Source organism: Argentina silus (assembly GCF_951799395.1).
Source record: "Argentina silus genome assembly, chromosome: 3".
Classification (NCBI taxonomy): Eukaryota; Metazoa; Chordata; class Actinopteri; order Argentiniformes; family Argentinidae; genus Argentina; species Argentina silus.
Genome location: NC_139657.1, coordinates 29,279,112 through 29,297,338, shown reverse-complemented (window position 1 = coordinate 29,297,338; position 18,227 = coordinate 29,279,112). Strand labels below are relative to the sequence as shown.

General features: G+C 40.1%; 1 protein-coding gene across 1 annotated transcript in view; it reads left to right on the top strand.

Moving 5' to 3' along the window:
- Positions 1-1,063: 1,063 nt before the first annotated feature.
- The window catches only part of grm8b (glutamate receptor, metabotropic 8b), a gene marked incomplete at both ends in the record, with an annotated part of 151,231 nt that continues 134,067 nt past the window's right edge, over positions 1,064-18,227 (top strand). Inside the window, one exon of the mRNA XM_083667148.1 lies at positions 1,064-1,600. Within this exon, the coding sequence (XP_083523274.1) occupies positions 1,064-1,600 (537 nt within the window). The remainder of the gene's footprint in view (positions 1,601-18,227) is intronic.

Sequence of the window (18,227 nt, the reverse complement as noted above, 5' to 3'; positions counted from 1 at the left end):
TTTAATTATTAATTTTGCACATAGGCAGTCAGGCACGCATACACACACACACACACACACACACACACACACACACACACACACACACACACACACACACACACACACACACACACAGGGTTTAATGTGCAAGGGTTAGTGAAATAGAGCAGCAATCAATTCTATTGTGTGACAAGATATCTATAAGACTAGGGTATGCTGATTGTCGTGCATTCAATACATTTTGATATACAGAATAACTGCATTCCGTTATTAACTTGCTGGTTAAAAACACAATAACAATTTAAATTCAGGGCAAGAATTAAACTCATCGATATTGCAGTAGCTTATAACATGATGTTACAATTCTTTGATGTTTTTGATCAATCACAATCTCAGTTTTGTTAACAGTTTACACAGATATGACAGCACTTACTGCACGTTTGAAGATTTCACAATTTTGAAAGAGAGATTCCCTGCCGTGTCATGTGGATGTTTGCAGTGTCTTTGCTTGTTCTATTGTTTTGTTTGTGTGTGTGCGTGCGTGCGTGTGTGTGTGTGAATGAAAGCTTCCATATGGGACTTTGTGTGTGGGTGTGTGTGATGTATATGCTATGGATGTGTTATGTGTTTAATGACCTATGCATCTGTGTCTAAAAGAGAGATATGAACCAATGTAGAGTGTAACAGATTGACTGTCTCTCCCCTTCGTCTCACCCACAACAAACAGGGTCCCACGAGAATGTGAGAGCCAGAGATCTGGAGTAAGTCTGAGAGGCTCAGTCTGTCTCTTCTCTCCAGCTCCTGCCTTGGGTTCAAGCTACATCCCCCTCCTCCGCTTCCCCCCTGGGACATCTGGTACATGTATCAGTGGCACTCTAAAACACAGAGGTAACCCCTCCTAGTTCAGACCACTATCCCCGACCCTGCTCTGATCCAGAGAGGAGGGCACCCATGGTCCATCCCACCTTGTGTGCCCACCACCACTGCCGCCACCATCGCCACCCATCTGCTGCCTGCCTTTACAATCACCCAGTGCTGCTTCACCACTCTTCCACCGCCCCACTATCCTTCTGCTCCAACCATGGCTAGGGAGTCCAAGGGCCCCTCCCTCTCTCACCACAGCTTCCTCTTCCTTCTGTTAACGGCCAAGTGTGTCTGGCTGCTGGGCTCCGCGACACAGAAATCCCCCACGGACCCCCAGCCACCACTGGAATACGCCCACTCTATCCGACTAGACGGAGACATCATGTTGGGCGGCCTGTTCCCCGTGCACTCCCGGGGCGAGAGGGGTGTACCCTGCGGTGAGCTGAAGAAGGAGAAGGGGATCCACCGGCTGGAGGCCATGTTGTTCGCCATTGACCTGATCAACAAGGACCCTGAGCTCCTGCCCAACGTGACACTGGGGGCGCGCATTCTGGACACATGCTCGCGCGACACCTACGCCCTGGAGCAGTCACTGACCTTCGTCCAAGCGCTCATTGAGCGTGACGGCTCGGACGTGCGCTGCGCCAATGGGGACCCACCCATCTTCGCCAAGCCGGATAAGGTGGTGGGGGTCATAGGGGCCGCGGCCAGCTCTGTGTCCATCATGGTGGCTAACATCCTGCGCCTCTTCAAGGTAAGTGTTCTGTTCCCTGCCTTTGAGGGTCTGTCCGTTGTTCAAGTTCTGGACGATAAGCTGGTGAAATAGGTCAGGTGTCTTAGTGTTGGGCTGGCTGGGATGACCCAGCCTGCACACCCTGTAGCTCTTTAGGACCAAGGTAGTTGGCAACCATCATGACATGGAAAGGTCCAATTCAGCCTGGCTCATGTGGAGATCCATGGACTCCCATTTTCTATCAAAGAGATCAGAAATCCAAAGATTCATGCTGTGTTTTGTGAATCGTCCCCCTGAGCTTTGGTTGGCTTGCAAAGTGGGCTTAGTTCCGCTGTCTTGGACATCAGAATGCAAGATGGGGCTTCCCAAGGCTTTCTAGGGAATCATCTTGAAAACATTCTGCAAAGGCCTTTGTGTCGATAACTATTTTGCTTTCCCAGGCTAGTGACTGAGCATTTGTTGGAAATATAAAGATTTTCTTGACATGAGCATCTTGTCATTTTATGTCAGAGGATATGACAGTGAATGTGAGGCTAGGTTGCCACTTCTGTTCTGGCATTGAAACATTAAGCATGGTTGGCTGGTTAACTACTGAAGCAGATAAAGCTCAATTACGACAGCCCATTAGAATGTAGTCAGTGTTATTAAAGTGTTGCCTCTGCTAAGTCTAGAGGGCTGGAAGACAATTGAGTCTTTTCAGAAGGAACTTTCATTTGAATCACGAAACAGTGATATAATGTCAGTGACTGACCAATGGGAGACACATGAAAGGTCACATCAATGATGCGAAGTGACTGACTACAAGACAGAGGCTCTGTTCCCAGAGGGGTCAGAAAGAAATGTAACAAAAAGCTATGGAAATACAATGTCAATTTGACATTGTCTTATGTTAAGCGAATTGACAAAGAACAAATATCTGGGTAAACACCAAATGCCTACATTTTGAGGTGTCATTCTTTTTGTGTTGAAGGGCATACCAGAAGTGTTTAACACAAGTATGGTGTAAAGTGCGTAGCTTTCACTCTATATCTGGCTTAGTGGACAGGTAACAACTTCTGTGTTTAAGGATTTAGTTTTTTACTTGGTGTATCAGGCAGCAGAGCAAGTCCGTTCTCTGGGTCCAGGCGTGTGGTCAAGAACTGAGTTTTCCATCAGCTCTTGTAGTGTTTTTGCGTTTAATCTATCACCCAGTCTGATGTAGTATACAAAACATTTACATCTTCATGTTATACCAACCTGTATGTTCATTGGTTTGATAGATCTTGTGACTCTTGTAACTTGATCCCTCACCATCGCTGGGTGTGGATAGACTATACGCTACATGTACCTATGACTGTTGCTGGTGTTGAGGTCAATGTGGCTGTTATCTTTGTGGTAACTATCAAGGTAGTTGGTGTTGGCTGGTGTTTTAGGCTTGTTTTCTTATATGCTATTCTTTTTATTTTTCATTCTTTTTTATTTTCATTTCTTTGTCATTTTTTTTTGCCCTTTTCTTGTTATGTTATTGACTAGTGAAATCATCTCATAACATGGCTATCCGATATTATATTATATATGGGACAGTTGGAGTGTTACACACTTAGCCATTGGAAAGTGATGATGGCGCAAGTGGGGTGATCCGGGATGGGAGGTTTTATGGCATGTTTAGGGAAAGGGATAGGGAAAAATGTTTTAAGGGAGGGAAAACGGAGGACAGTGAGATACTTTGTAAATCTCAGGGACACCTATGTCTAGCAGTATGATTATCATGGTACTTTTTTTGTAGAAATGTAGCAGGATTAATGGCGATTATACTGTAATATGTGTAAGTATGTGAAATATGTGTATGGTAATTGGTGAAATAAGTACAGCTAGCTATAACTGTTACAGTTTAGCAGATTATAAGAAAAGAAGAGCAGTTTTTCCATGGTTGAAGGAGAAAGAGTACATTTATTGTTTGCAAGAAACCCATTACACAGCGTTAGATGAAGTTGCGTACAAAAAGGACTTGGGGCAAACAAAAACAAAAAGGGGTGATGATATTATTTAAAAACAATTTTGATCCCAAATTTCCTTTGATCCTATCTAAATATATCTGTTCAGTAAGGTAATCTTGAAGATGCTATTGGACGATAAACAGATTTGGCTTCTTAATCTACATGGTCCAAATAATGATGATCCACACTTCTTTGAGAATATTTATGACAATCTATTGAGCTCAGAAGCAACAAATGATCCTATTATTATGGTAGGGGACCACAACACAGTTTTAAGTACATCATTGGAGGAAACCATACTGTAAATGATCATATATACAGATATACATGGAGGAGGCTAAAGAAAGCTCGTCATCTTGACTATTTCCTTGTGCCTTTCTCTTTGCCACCAAAAGTTAAAAAAGTGTTAGGTGACAGAATGTGATGTAGCTGTGTAGTTGGCCTTCAAATAACTCTTACAAAATGTCCATGTGGATGGGGATATTGGAAATTTAATCAAAACGTTTTGAATGATAGTATGTTCTTAAATAAGACAACATTATTAATAACTGACTTTAGAATATGGACTTGATAATATAGGTACAGCTGATCCTCTTATTGTGTGGGACACTTTCAAATGTGCTTTCAGAAGCCATTCAGTTCAATACTCATCGTTAAAACAAAACGGTTAAAATAGATTAGGCTAATAACAATAATAGAGAAACTAACAGGACAAGTGGATACGGATAAAAACTGTACTATAGAAGAACAGAACAACTGAGAAAACCAAACAAAAAGAACTGAAGGAACTTATTCAAGAACGATCTAGTATATATTTTACTTATTATAAACAAATAAAGCAAATTGGATGGAAAATAGTAAACATTCACAAAATGTTTCTTCAACCTTCGATACTGAAATGTAACCAAAAATAATATACAACTCATTACAAATGATGGAACAATCCATGTATCTCCAAATGATATTCTGAAATTGGAAGTGCAATATAATAATATTTAATAATATAATATTTTTTTATTTTATTTTATCCTCCATGTCCACTCAATGATGATTATTGCAATTACTTCTTTCCTAGTGATAATGTTAAATTATCATCAGTACAAAAAAATGTGTGAAGGTGACATAACAGAAGATTAACTTCTTAAGGTAATTCAATCTTTTCAGACAGGAAAATCCTCTGGTCTTGATGGCTTGATAAAAACTGATTGAGATACTGAAATATCCATTGGAAGCAAGTTTGAACTATTCATACAAAAACTATTCGATATGCAACAAGAGAGTCTGATCTTGCTGTTACTAAAACAGGATTGGGTGTTCAGTTCAGTAAAGACCAGTATATTTAAAAAAAAATGGAGGCCCCTTATCCTACAGTGTTGTGATGCAAAAATCCTGGCAACATTTATAGAACACAAAATTAAGAAAATCTTACCAGATATTATTCATCATGATCAGAGGATTTTTGTATGGTCCTACATTAGAGATAACATATGACAATTACTTGAAAAAATAGAACATTGAGAAACCAGGCCTGCTCTTCATAGTGGATTTTGAAAAGGCTTTTCAGGGCCCCAGGTGTAAAATGATGAAAAATGGTAGTACTGAACTGAACTGTCAACAGGTGTTAAACAAGGTTGTCCATTGTCATCATATTTGTTTGTTATGGTCAGCAACAAAAATCAAATCCAATAATATGATCAAGGGGTTAGATATTCAGGGCTTGAATACAAAAGTGTCAATGTATGCAGATGATTAAAGCTTTTTCTTGAGCCACAATCCAGATCACTGCTAGGTTTTACTAAGGACTTGGACAACTTCTCTAGTCTCTCTGGGTTAAATCCTAATTATGAAAAATTTGCTATACTATGTATTGGATAACTGAAATACGATATGTTTTCATTACCATGCAGTTTATCGATAAAATGGGCTGAAGGAACAGTAGACATACAGTTAGGTCCAGAAATATTTGGACAGTGACACAATTTTCATGATTTTGGCTCTGTACGCCCCCACAATGGATTCGAAATGAAACAATTGAGATGCAATTGAAGTGCAGACTTTCAGCTTTAATTCAAGGGGTTGAACAAAAATATTGTATGAAACATTTAGGAATTGCAACCATTTTTATACACAGTCCCCTATTTTCAGGGGCTCAAATGTAATTGGACAAATTAACAATCATAAATAAAATGTTCATTTTTAATACTTTGTCGAGAATCCTTTGCAGGCAATGACTGCCTGAAGTCTGGAACCCATGGACATCACCAAATGCTGAGTTTCCTCCTTTGTGATGCTTTGCCAGGCCTACTGCAGCTGTCTTCAGTTGTTGTTTGTTCGTGGGTCTTTCTGCCTTTAGTTTTGTCTTCAGCAAGTGAAATGCATGTTTGATTGGGTTGAGATCAGGTGGTTGACTCGGCTATTGCAGAATATTCCACTTCTTTGCCTTAAAAAACTCCTGGGTTGCTTTCGCAGTATATTTTGGGTCATTGTCCATCTGTACTGTGAAGCGCTGTCCAATCAACTTTGTTGAATTTGGCTGAATTTGAGCAGACAGTATATCCCTAAACACTTCAGAATTCATCCGGCTGCTTCTGTCCTCTGTCACATTATCAATAAACACAAGTGACCCAGTGCCATTGAAAGCTATGCATGCCCATGCCATCACACTCTATCCACTGTGTTTTACAGAAGATGTGGTATGATTCGGATCATGAGCCGTTCCAAGCCTTCTCCATACTTTTTTCTTCCCATCATTCTGGCACAGGTTGATCTTAGTTTCATCTGTCCAAAGAAAGTTGTTCCAGAACTGGGCTGGCTTTTTTAGATGTTTTTTGGCAAAGTCTAATCTGGCCTTTCTATTCTTGAGGCTCATGAATGGTTTGCACCTTGTTGTGAACCCTCTGCATTTGCTCTCGTGAAGTCTTCTCTTTATGGTAAACTTGGATAATGACATGCCTACCTCCTGGAGTGTGTTCTTCACTTGGCTGGATGTTGTGAAGGATCCTGCGATCATCCACCACTGTTGTCTTCCATGGACGTCCAGGCCTTTTTGTGTTGCCGAGCTCACCAGTGCGTTCTTTTTTTCTCAGAATGTACCAAACTGTTGATTTGACCACTCCTAATATGGCCGCTATATCTCTGATGTTTTTGCAGCCTAAGGATGGCCTGTTTCACTTGCATTGAGAGCTCCTTTGAGCACATGTTGTGAGTTCACAGCAAAAGTTTCCAAATGCAGATGCCACACTTGGAATCAACTCAGACCTTTTACCTGCTTAATTGATAAAGAAATAATGAAGGAATAGCCCACACATGTCCATGAAACAGCTTTTGAGTCAATTGTCCAATTACTTTTGGTCCCTTGCAAAAGAGGGGGCTACATGTAAAAGAGTTGTAATTCCTAAACCCTTCCTCCAATTTGGATGTGAATACCCTCAAATTAAAGCTGAGAGTCTGCACTTTAAGCCCATATTCATATATAACTGTAACTTGAATATGTTTTGGTAAACAGCTAAAATAGCAAAAATTGTGTCAGAGTCCAAATATATATGGACCCAACTGTACTCCAGGAGACATACTTCATATCCCTAAAAATATAAATGCACAAGATCTTGCAACCTTGAGGAGGTAAATACCTATCCATTTATGGAAAAATCACACTGATTAACTCCTTAGTGATATCTCAGCTCACATATTTACTTATGGCACTACCAACTCCAAACTGTTTCTCTAGCAGATTATTAAGAGAAGCTCATCCTCTTTTTTCAAAATGGCCTTTTTGCCTTTATACAGATTAAATAGTACATTGAAAATCAAATACTGTACAAAGTATCACCCATTCTTAAAACAATAATTTTCATCAATGATACTATAAACGCTGAAAATATTATGTCACATAAAGAACTTTTAAAAGAATATGGGACTGTATGCTCAATCCAAAATTGTTATAAATCAACTGATTGCAGCCTTGCCACAAAATTGGAAGAGGAACATTTGAAAAGGAGAAGGTAAGGATTTAGTTTCATATTAAAATCACAAATGGCTGAAGAAGATTAGTCTAACTAGATCAGTATACCACTTTCATTTAAGGTCCAAAACACTGACCGCTACACCATACAGGATACAAGATTACTGGGAACAGATATTTGACATTCTCATGGCATCAATATATAAAACAACAATTGACTCATCACTTTGTTTTTTTCAATTGAAATTGCTGTATAAAATTATTGCAACCAAAAGAATGCTCATCATATGAGGCATTCAACAATTGCCAATCGATCATCTGTTTTGGAATTAACTTTTGGTCTAATGTTGTTAATGACTGGCAAAAAACCCCAATATTAATCTAAAAATAACACTACAAAAAGCACTATTGGACTTAGTAGCTGATGGACAATCAATAATCAATATAATTATACTCTTATCAAAAATATTCATTTTTAGCTTAAAATCTGTGTAATACTGTTCAAATCTGTGCTCTAAAATTAGAAAGTTTCAGGAACTACGTGAAACAGCAAGCAAAGCCTTTTTCCTAGCTTCCACATCTGCATTATTAGTCTGTATATTGTGAGTAAGAGTGCTGGCCAAAGAATGGGGCAGACAAGCCATCAACACAACACACGTGTCATCATCAGTTAAGCTATGTAAATCAGCATTACATTCTAGAGTGGCTAAAAAATCCATTGGGTCCCGCTGAGCAGGTTCAATCTTCCCAATATTCCTAACTATTGAATGTATGTCTCTGGGAGACACTGTTGTGGTGATGACTGAGTGCCTTGGTGTATCACCCTGAGCTGTTGTAATGGTGGTTGTCTGGTGCACTGGGGCTACTGGGAACTTTACTGTATCAACAGATATACTATCACACTCTCTTTGTGTGTCTGGCTGTGTTGGTCAATCTCAAAAAGTGTGTTCAACAAGTAATCATAAGCTGTCTGCACTTTTGCTAAAGCTGCAGATGTGTCCTGTAAGGCTGTTTGTGTGGCAGAGATGATTTCCTTTTGCCAAGAAACTAAAGGAAGAATCCTTTGCTGTAACAGAACGTCTGCACTAAGGTTAGTCTGGTATTGATATGTTTTGATTGCTGTTCAACACGATCCTGATTCTTGCCTTGAACGTTTTGTGAGAAACAAGAAGTGCTTGCAAATGCTGTGGCCACCTTTTCCTTCTTATTCTTTAACATCTTTGGGTTACTGTTGAGCCCAGACATAGCCCACTCATAGGGCTCATCTTGGCTCTCTAACCCATGTAGTATGTCACATAGCCCATGCTTATCAATTTACTGCCGCAATAACATTGTGAAACCAATCGTGCACTCAAACCTAATGAGAAACACCATGAAAAAGTAAAACTGTCTCCCTTTCTCCAAAAGAAACTCAGACAAAAGTCACAACAAAAGTGTTCCCAACGGCTGTCTATCCAATTACTTTAAGAAACCAAACCAGAAACGTTAGCAACCCCTTGTAATTGTATTCCAATTACTTTAGGAACAATACACACATCTACTACCCATGACCTTGGGCTCAAAAGTCCTGAATGAAATACTTTAAATCTGTTACCTTAATAAAAAAATAAAAACTACGTCTATTGTGGGCCTTGATGGTCAAGTTACTTTAGGCTGCTATGAGTCTGCCTTTGCAGATCTTTGGGTTACATACCATTATCCAATGTTCTCTTTCAGTCGACTAATTTCAACATCTCACTATGGGATATTTGTACAATGCCCAGATTGCCAGAGTCTGTACAGAAAACCTGATAGAGTCCACCCTACTCAGCTCCAGCACCCAGGATGCGTGTCTGTGGAGAACCGCATGAAAGTGTGAGGGGAAACCCAAATGGCAGCAGCATAAATCTCCAAATTAGACCCTTGCCTGGACTTCCAAAGGGGGCTGCGGGCCTTTGGATGCTGCAGGCCTTTGAATGTAAGCTTCTGTAATAGCCTCCACTACCCACTGTTTGGATAGTGCCCTACCCTGTGTGGGGTTGGTGAAACACACAAACAGTTGATCACATCCCCTGAACACCTCAGTTATGTTCATGTAGATGCGTAATGCATGCACCGGGCAGAGAGTGTTTAAGTGTCTATGCTGTAAGTCATAGAGTATTTCAGAAACTGCTGATCTACTGGGATTTTCACGCACAACCATCTCTAGGGTTTACAGAGAATGGTCAGAAAAATAGAAAATATCCAGTGAGCGGCAGTTCTCTGGGTGAAAATGCTGCCAGAGGTCAGAGGAGAATGGCCAGACTGGTTTGAGATGGTAGAAAGGCAACAGTAACTCAAATAACCACTTGTTACAACCAAGGTATGCAGAAGACCATCTCTGAACGCACAACACGTCGAACCTTGAAGCAGATGGGCTACAAAAGGGGGGCCAACCCAGTACTAGCAAGGTGTACCTAATAAAGTGGCCGGTGAGTGTGTATATATATATATATATATATATATATATATATATATATTACTGTTGCCTTTCTATCATCTCAAACCAGTCTGGCCATTCTCCTCTGACCGCTTTAACAAGGCATTTTCGCCCAGAGAACTGCCACTCACTGGATATTTTCTCTTTTTCGGACCCTAGAGTCTGTAAACCCTAGAGATGGTTGTGCGTGAAAATCCCAGTAGATCAGCAGTTTCTGAAATACTCAGACCAGCCCGTCTGGCACCAACAACCATGCCACGTTCAATGTCACTTAAATCACCTTTCTTCCCCATTCTGATGCTCGGTTTGAACTTCAGCAGATCGTCTTGACCATGTCTACATGCCTAAATGCATTGAGTTGCTGCCATGTGATTGGCTGATTAGATATTTGTGTTACCGAGCAGTTGAACAGGTGTACCTAATAAAGTGGCCGGTGAGTGTATATATATACACAGTACCAGTCAAAAGTTGGACACACCGTGTCAAGAGTGTGCAAAGCTGTCATCAAAGCAAAGGGTGGCTACTTTGAAGAATCTAAAATATAAAACATATTCTGGTTTGTTTAACACTTTTTTGTTTACTACATAATTCCATATGTGTTCCTTCATAGTTTTGATGTCTTCAATATTAATCTACAATGTAGAAAATAATAAAAAATAAAGAAAAACCATTGAATGAGAAGGTGTGTCCAAACTTTTGACTGGTACTGTATGTGTGTGTGTGTGTATATATATATATATATACACACACAGTTGTGGTCAGAAGTTTACATACACTTGTAAAGAACATGTATGTCATGGCAGTCTTGAGTTTCCAATCATTTCTACAACTCTTATTTTCCTGTGATTGACTGGAGCACATACTTCTTCGTCACAAAACATTCATGAAGTTTGGTTCTTTTATGAATTTATTATGGGTCTTCTGAAAATGTGACAATCTGCTGGGTCAAAAATATACATACAGCAATGCTAATATTTGGTTAAATGTCCCTTGGCCATTTTCACCTCAGCGGCTTCCTTCTTGCACGGCAGCCTCTCAGCCCATGGCGATGTAAAACACGCTTGACTGTGGACACTGACACCTGTGTTCCAGCAGCTTCTAATTCATGGCAGACCTGCTTTTTGGTGGTTCTTGGTTGACTCTTGACCATCCTGACCAATTTTCTCTCAGAAGCAGGTGATAGCTTGCGTTTTCTTCCTGATCGTGGCAGTGACACAACTGTGCCATGCATTTTATACTTACAAACAATTGTTTGCACAGTTCATCTTGGGACCTGTAGCTGCTTTGAAATGGCTCCAAGTGACTTTCCTGACTTGTTCAAGTCAATGATGCGCTTTTTCAGATCCACGCTGCGCTCCTTAGACTTTCCCATTGTAGCGTTTTTGGCTGAGTGTAATGAGTGTATCAAACAAGCCCTATTTAAATGGGCTGAAATAAGTCACCAGCTGTAGTCAATCATAATCACTCATAAGAAGTTAAGAGGCCATGCCACAAAGCAAATTTGATTGACACAACTTTCTCACCAAAATTGATAATTCAAGGTGCTGTATGTATATTTTTGACCTAGCAGATTTTGTCACAAGACCCATAATAAATTCATAAAAGAACCAAACTTCATGAATGTTTTTTGTGACAAAGAAGTATGTGCTCCAATCAATCCATCACAGAAAAATAAGAGTTGTAGAAATGATTGGAAACTCAAGACTGCCATGACATACATGTTCTTTACAAGTGTATGTAAACTTCTGACCACAACTGTATATACAGTATATCAGATTGGGGTTTAGGGGCTCTCTCTGCCGTTTACCAAAGATACAATTACAAAGGCACATAGGCAAGTATATGTGATTTAATTGATCTTCATCAGAGGAGAAGTGATATGGGGCTAAAAATAGCAGGTTTGAAAAATAATAGACACACATTGATATACTGCATCAATGTCATACAGGCAACTGCCCTTTTCATAGTCAGCAAATGTGCTGTATGACTTAGCCAACATGGAGGGAATGTATACATATTCACTGATCTGCTTGAGGAGAAAAAGTGAAACTGGAGAGTGACCCTAACTGATGAATTAATATGCTGATGGATTACCTTAAAGGAGCAGGTAGGTGCAGAGCTCGAAAATTAAAAGAAAGGAAAGACCTGATAGGCTACATACAAAGGTGCTGCCCTAACAAAGTGGACAATGTAAGCCATCTGCTCGGTACAAGATGCTAAGTGAACCGCATCTCCTTATTGTGAAAATATTCAAATCCTCAGTCACCGACTTCTTACCCCAGACAGGCCAGCCCCCCCACCCAACCTCTCCTGGTGATTATATGGTGTCTGAGAAATCCTCCATATCAATGTCCCACTCAGGATATGTTACATCCTGGACACGGAAGCTAACATTTCACACTCCATTGAGTCACATAAACAGACTAACCTTGCTTTCCTGATTATCGATCCATATGTCGGGGCTGACCCAATTACAGGCTCAGTAATGGAATGGATATGCACAGCTTCATCCTCGAGACAAGAGGAACACTCCTGGGACTTGTACTGGTCCGGGACAAACCTTCATGTTCCCAATCCCAACCTTAACCATTGGGGGATGTGGTTTGTGGCACATTCACATTGGTCTTTGGTGATGGCGAATTAGTGGTTTAAAATAGATGTGTGAGGAGATCCCATTGACCCGTCAGTTCGAAATGCTGCAATTTATTAAGTCTTTGGAGTGTAGTATGTCTTTTGAAGTTCAAAATTGGCTCCCTAGATGCCTTGAAGACACTAAAACACAACAGTGTTTTAGAGTTAGGAAACCCAACAACTCTTTATTTTACAGAACCCCCTTGTTACTTACCACATATGACATAGTTTCTTAGGAATAGCTGGCTAAATACCAGCTGAAACAGGGCTGTACAATAAAGGTTTACCAAAACCCAGCTTTAAAAGTAACTTGAGAATAATTATTATCTTTTTTTATTTACGCCTGTTGAATGATTGGTTGTGGGGAGGTGGTGAAAGAATAGGAAGTATACTGTATTAATCAGTTTTGCAACGGGAATTGGTTGTTTGTTGTCACAGGGGGATTATTAAGAGAAATATGGAGAGCCTTTCTTCTTAATAGGCTCATTTTATTTTTCTGGAAATGGTGGGTAGGCATGGCTAAACAGCTCTGAACTAATCTGAAAATACATATTACTCTGAGATCCTTTAATTCATTAGGCTCATTTCTCAATGGTCCTGACACTCTGTGCCTCTCTAATGATGTGGTTGTCGCCAGAGCTACACAACAACCATATTGGAATATTCCCGTAATGAACAAAATCAGGCACACAAACATTGCCGTGCACTACCGTTCTTTAATTGGAGAGAATTTGATTTGTGGGGAAAGTGTGCAAAGCCTTCATGGCAATGGCTCTGTGATGACGTAATGAGAACATGTGACTAGGCAGAGAGCCCCACTGGTGTATGGTTCGATGAGCCTGCAGACGCCCCAAGGTGAGGCCCACGTGGGTCTGGCCCTCCACTGTGCTCTCTGACCTGAATGACGGTGACCTGCGGTGTGTGATGTGTGTGCTGGATGCAGGGGCATGACTCAACTGATGAGGCAGAGCCACAGAGGTGTGTGGTCGAACAGAGTCCTGCACGCCGTAATGATGTCTTCTGTTTTGTTTCTAAATGATGATGGTGGCTATCAGGCACATGTAAGTTCCATCAAACAACACAAATAAGAGACCCTCATTAAGACAAAATTCCCTCGAGGCTACACTTCACCACAAAAGACACAGTGAAAGTCACCAAAGTGAATGATAACAAGTGTAATTTCAGTCATAAAAATTATTTACTACTGTGCATGGAAATAATTAAGACATACTATAAAGCCGGAGGCTACACTAGGGATTGGGACATGGTGACAAAAATACCCTGTGCTAAATCTGTGATGACATGATTCATCTTTAACTGAAGAGCCTCCATGTTTGTTAAAGTCTTGCATGCCTAACGAGGAAAGAAGGGGCTAGAAACATCTTATCTAAAATTAGCCATAAATGACTTGAGGGAGGTAGTAGATTGTGCTGATGCAGTTTTTCTCACCCACCCACCCACCCACCACCGTTGTCACACCATTCAACGGTGCAACTGTGACGCACAGTATTTCAGGGTGAGAACAGATTTTACAGTGTTTCACCATAATGTAGTAGGTACCATCTTGCACCAGAAGTATTCAGTTAAAAGAGGGACGAGTGATTGTACAATATGCCCACAATATCATGAACCCTGTAGCCACAGTGTCACAAAATACATTTTTTAAAATATGTTTTTAGGGCATTTCTGCTTCACTGGGATAGAGACAGTAGAGATTGACAGGAAGGATGGGAGAGAGAGGAGGGATGACATGCAAGATAGGTCAAGGGTCGGAATCGAACCAGGAACCTTGCAATTACATGGTAAGTGCATTAGTGTGCTACGCCATTAAGCGCCCCACAAAATACATTTACCTTTCTGCTCATCAACAAAATATTTTTGACAGATGGACTTGGGTGCAATACCATGATACTATGCATATTGTTGATGTTGTAGGTTCCACTAGTGGGAGCTAGCTAAGATAAGACATTGTTGAAGAGTGATGGAAAGTCATAGGCTGTATTCCAATCAATAGGGATAATCCAGGGTAAACCTGCACAGGGAACTATGTGGTGCACTGAGTAAAATTTTGTTTTAGTTCTGAATGCCCTACAGCATCATCAAACTGTGACACAACATGTATTTCAGTCACGCACACAACAGAGATGTAAACAAAAGATCTTTGCCAGACATTTATGCTAAGTAACTACAGACAGTAGAGATGCACCGATCCAATACTGAACATCGGTATTGGCCTAAATTGCTGGATCAGGAATTGGAGACATCCAATGCCATGACACAAACTGTCGTAAAAACTTCACCAAACATGTACATCGTCGACTGACACAGCTCGGCTGCACAGCTGAGATGACATGCAAGTGCAGTGACAACAATAACAATTACTTCACGCTTCAGACAGTAAAACAGGTTGTTGCAAAATTTGCAAGGCAACTGTTTCAAGGGGTGGCAGTGGCATATCACATTTAATTTTATTTATTTTTTTAAATTATATTTATTGAATCAGTACTTGGTATAGGTCGATACTCAAAGTTTAGAACTCAAAATCGGTAACAGTAATGAAAAAGTGGTATCAGTGCATCCCTAACTGACAGTATTTTTTGTTAATGTTACACACCTATGTAGTATCTTAGCTGCTACTCTACTTTATGTGTTAGTTATGTTGGCTAGCCAGCTAATGTTAAAGTTGCATTTTATTTATGATCACCTAATATCAGTACATTACTAGCAAAACATGCTATATGTAGGACTTGACAAAAAGCTATATTATGTATTCACATAATGCACACAAAAAAATATGATAACTTATTTTTGTTATTTTCCTTCAATCCTTGCTTAGCTCTACCAATATACACCTGTTGTTCCCTACCGTTACGCCCAGGATGCAGCTTACTTCGAACCGAACATTTTCATTCTTAATTGGAATTTCCCTTTAAATGAATACCCTGTGCAGTGCCATGCCAGATTGGAATGCACCCATCGATAGTTTGGACATCTTCAGAGTATGTTGCTGCACTCAAATCCCATGAATTGGTTTTGTCATTAAAGGTGCAATCTGTAATTCAAACAACTTTTTTTGGGAAACAGCTGAGGGATGGGGCTGGAGAAATGTAGCCACTCTAAACCACAGTGCTATGGATGCAAAGACGTACCATCCATGAGATCAAAATGATAGTTTTACCCATGTTTTGAAGCTATACAGTGTTTGTTTACAATTGTATTGTTTTACAAAGAATGGAGTAAAACAGGCATATACTTTGGGTTCTGATAGGGTAAGACAGTTCATCTTAGCTCATGATGCATTCTATTCTTCAATAATCAATGGTTATATATTGTTAACAGTTTATATGGCTGCCATGACATTATGTGCTGTCATATACAGTAAAAGCATCATCATGTTTTAAATTGAAATCACAAAAGCCAAACTCTCTGGATACAGTATGTATGGTGGTGGGGCCCCATGACAATAGATCAGGTGCAAACATTAGGACACAGTATTAGATGAATTCCAGCAGGATCAGTGGAGTGGTGCATTGCTGCATTGTTCTCTGCATGACTGACCTTTGTTCCATTAGAGACTCTTCTTCAGTAATAAAATGTGAATTGAATGTCTCTCTCCTGGCTGCTATTATGCTTCTTCGGATGTTCTGTTTTGCTGCATACAAATCCTGAAAGGAAATGGTTGTAGACTCTGAACTGAAATGTTCAAATGGTCATTGTACTGTAGCAGCATGGTTTTCTGCAGGGTTCCTATTATAGTGGCATGTTGTCCATTCACTCTGGTTAACCCTTGAGCTCCTGTACCAGTGACAGTGCAGATGACTGGGGCCAGGGTGACCAGAAGATAAACTTTTGGAGGGAGGGCCTTCACTCACTCACTCACTCACTCACTCACTCACTCACTCACCACTGACCCATCTAAAAAGGGGAGACATCTCTGAATGTAATTACTGGGTCTGCACATTCGTTTGGGGTGAGTGTGGAAATAGGCACACAGAACCAGTTTAATTATGAGATATCTCCCATGTTGAGAGAGCTGCTTATTTATCTTTGAGTAAAAAGCAGGATTAGGACTCTAATATGTGTGGGTTTGGTTTGGTTTTCAGCCAAGGTCTGTCTGGTATGAGAGGCTCAGAAATTCTGTCTTCATGAAGGTGAACATTTTTTTTTTAATTATTAAAATATTAAAATATTAACGTTTAAAAAAAATTGGACATTTGTAAAACCTCACATAGCTCCCCAAAAATATTTAGCTATTTTAGATTTCTACAGTACGTGTTCCCTGTCAAGACATGGTAGAGACATGACATTTGTATCACTAGAGGCATTTTACAGCTCTGCAATGGTCTCTGTCAAAGAGTTAACTGACGGTACTCAGACCATACCTGTTGCACTTTACAATCTGGACTGTACAAAAACATACAGGAGATTTTTTAAAGTTACTTTTACCCCTAAAAAACTACTTTTCACAATAAAACCTGCAGATGGTGAGATATTTGACGAAATGTTTTCATGCAGGGTGAAAACCTACAGCAACTGTGCATGTACTGAGTGAGTTTTATCTCTCTAGCTTGTTTCTGTTTTATTGGAGAAAAGCAGGGTGTTACAATTGACCGCTGTTACATTTGTCCCCGGTCTCCCCTACTTTGTGCAGTCTTAGAAAACAGGGTTCCAAAAGGGTTTATTGGCTGTCCCTGTGCAAGAACCCTTTTTAACCCTTTTAGATTCCATGTGGAAAGCTCTTTGGAAAGGGTTCTACGTCAAACCCAAAAGGGGTTCTTCAAAGGGTTCACCCACAGAGACAGGAATCCAAAGTGGGTCATTAATCGGCTAAATCCATGTTGATATTCATGTATCTCCATGTCCTCTACTTATCCTATCTATAAAATGTCACTCACTCAGATATCAGCCTCAATAGGCCAAGAGGCACTTTGCCTCAGGATTACTTTCGAGAGATTTTTCAGTTGAACGCTATCTTTAGTGTCATTCATACTGAACAGAGAGAAAGGCAGAGTACGAGAGATTATGTGAGAATATGTGAGAATGAAATTGAGAGAGTGAGAGTGTGTGATCCATGTTGCCAAGCTGACAAGAGAGGCAGGCTTGTGCCTGTTGTAAGAAAATAAAGGACAGTAACAACTTCTGTGTTTAATCTTTTACTTGTATATTAGGCAGCAGAGCAAGTCCATGCTCTGGGTCCAGCCGTGTGGTCCTAGGCCAATAACTGAGTTTTCGATCAGTTCTTGTAGTGTGTTACCCTTTGATCTATCACTCCGTCTGAAGCAGTATACAAAGCAATTCAAATTTGTTTGATAGTTCTTGACATACTTAACTTGATTACTCACCATCACAGGGTGTTGTGGAAACCAGTTCCAAATGGTTGGCCTGATTAGCCTGCTTCCTAATAGTCTAAATCTTACATTTCACCCTTTTATGCTTTTTCGCTTCATTGAAATAGAATCACAACAATTATAAGCTCTTCATTTTTAGTGAACATACAATTCTGCTTAAGGTTGTCTCCTTCTTGCTAGGGAAATATTACTTATCTCTGAATTAGTATTCTTTCTTTACCCTGGATTCAATTGCTTAAAATATGGTTGTACTTTGAAAGGAAATCTCCTTGCT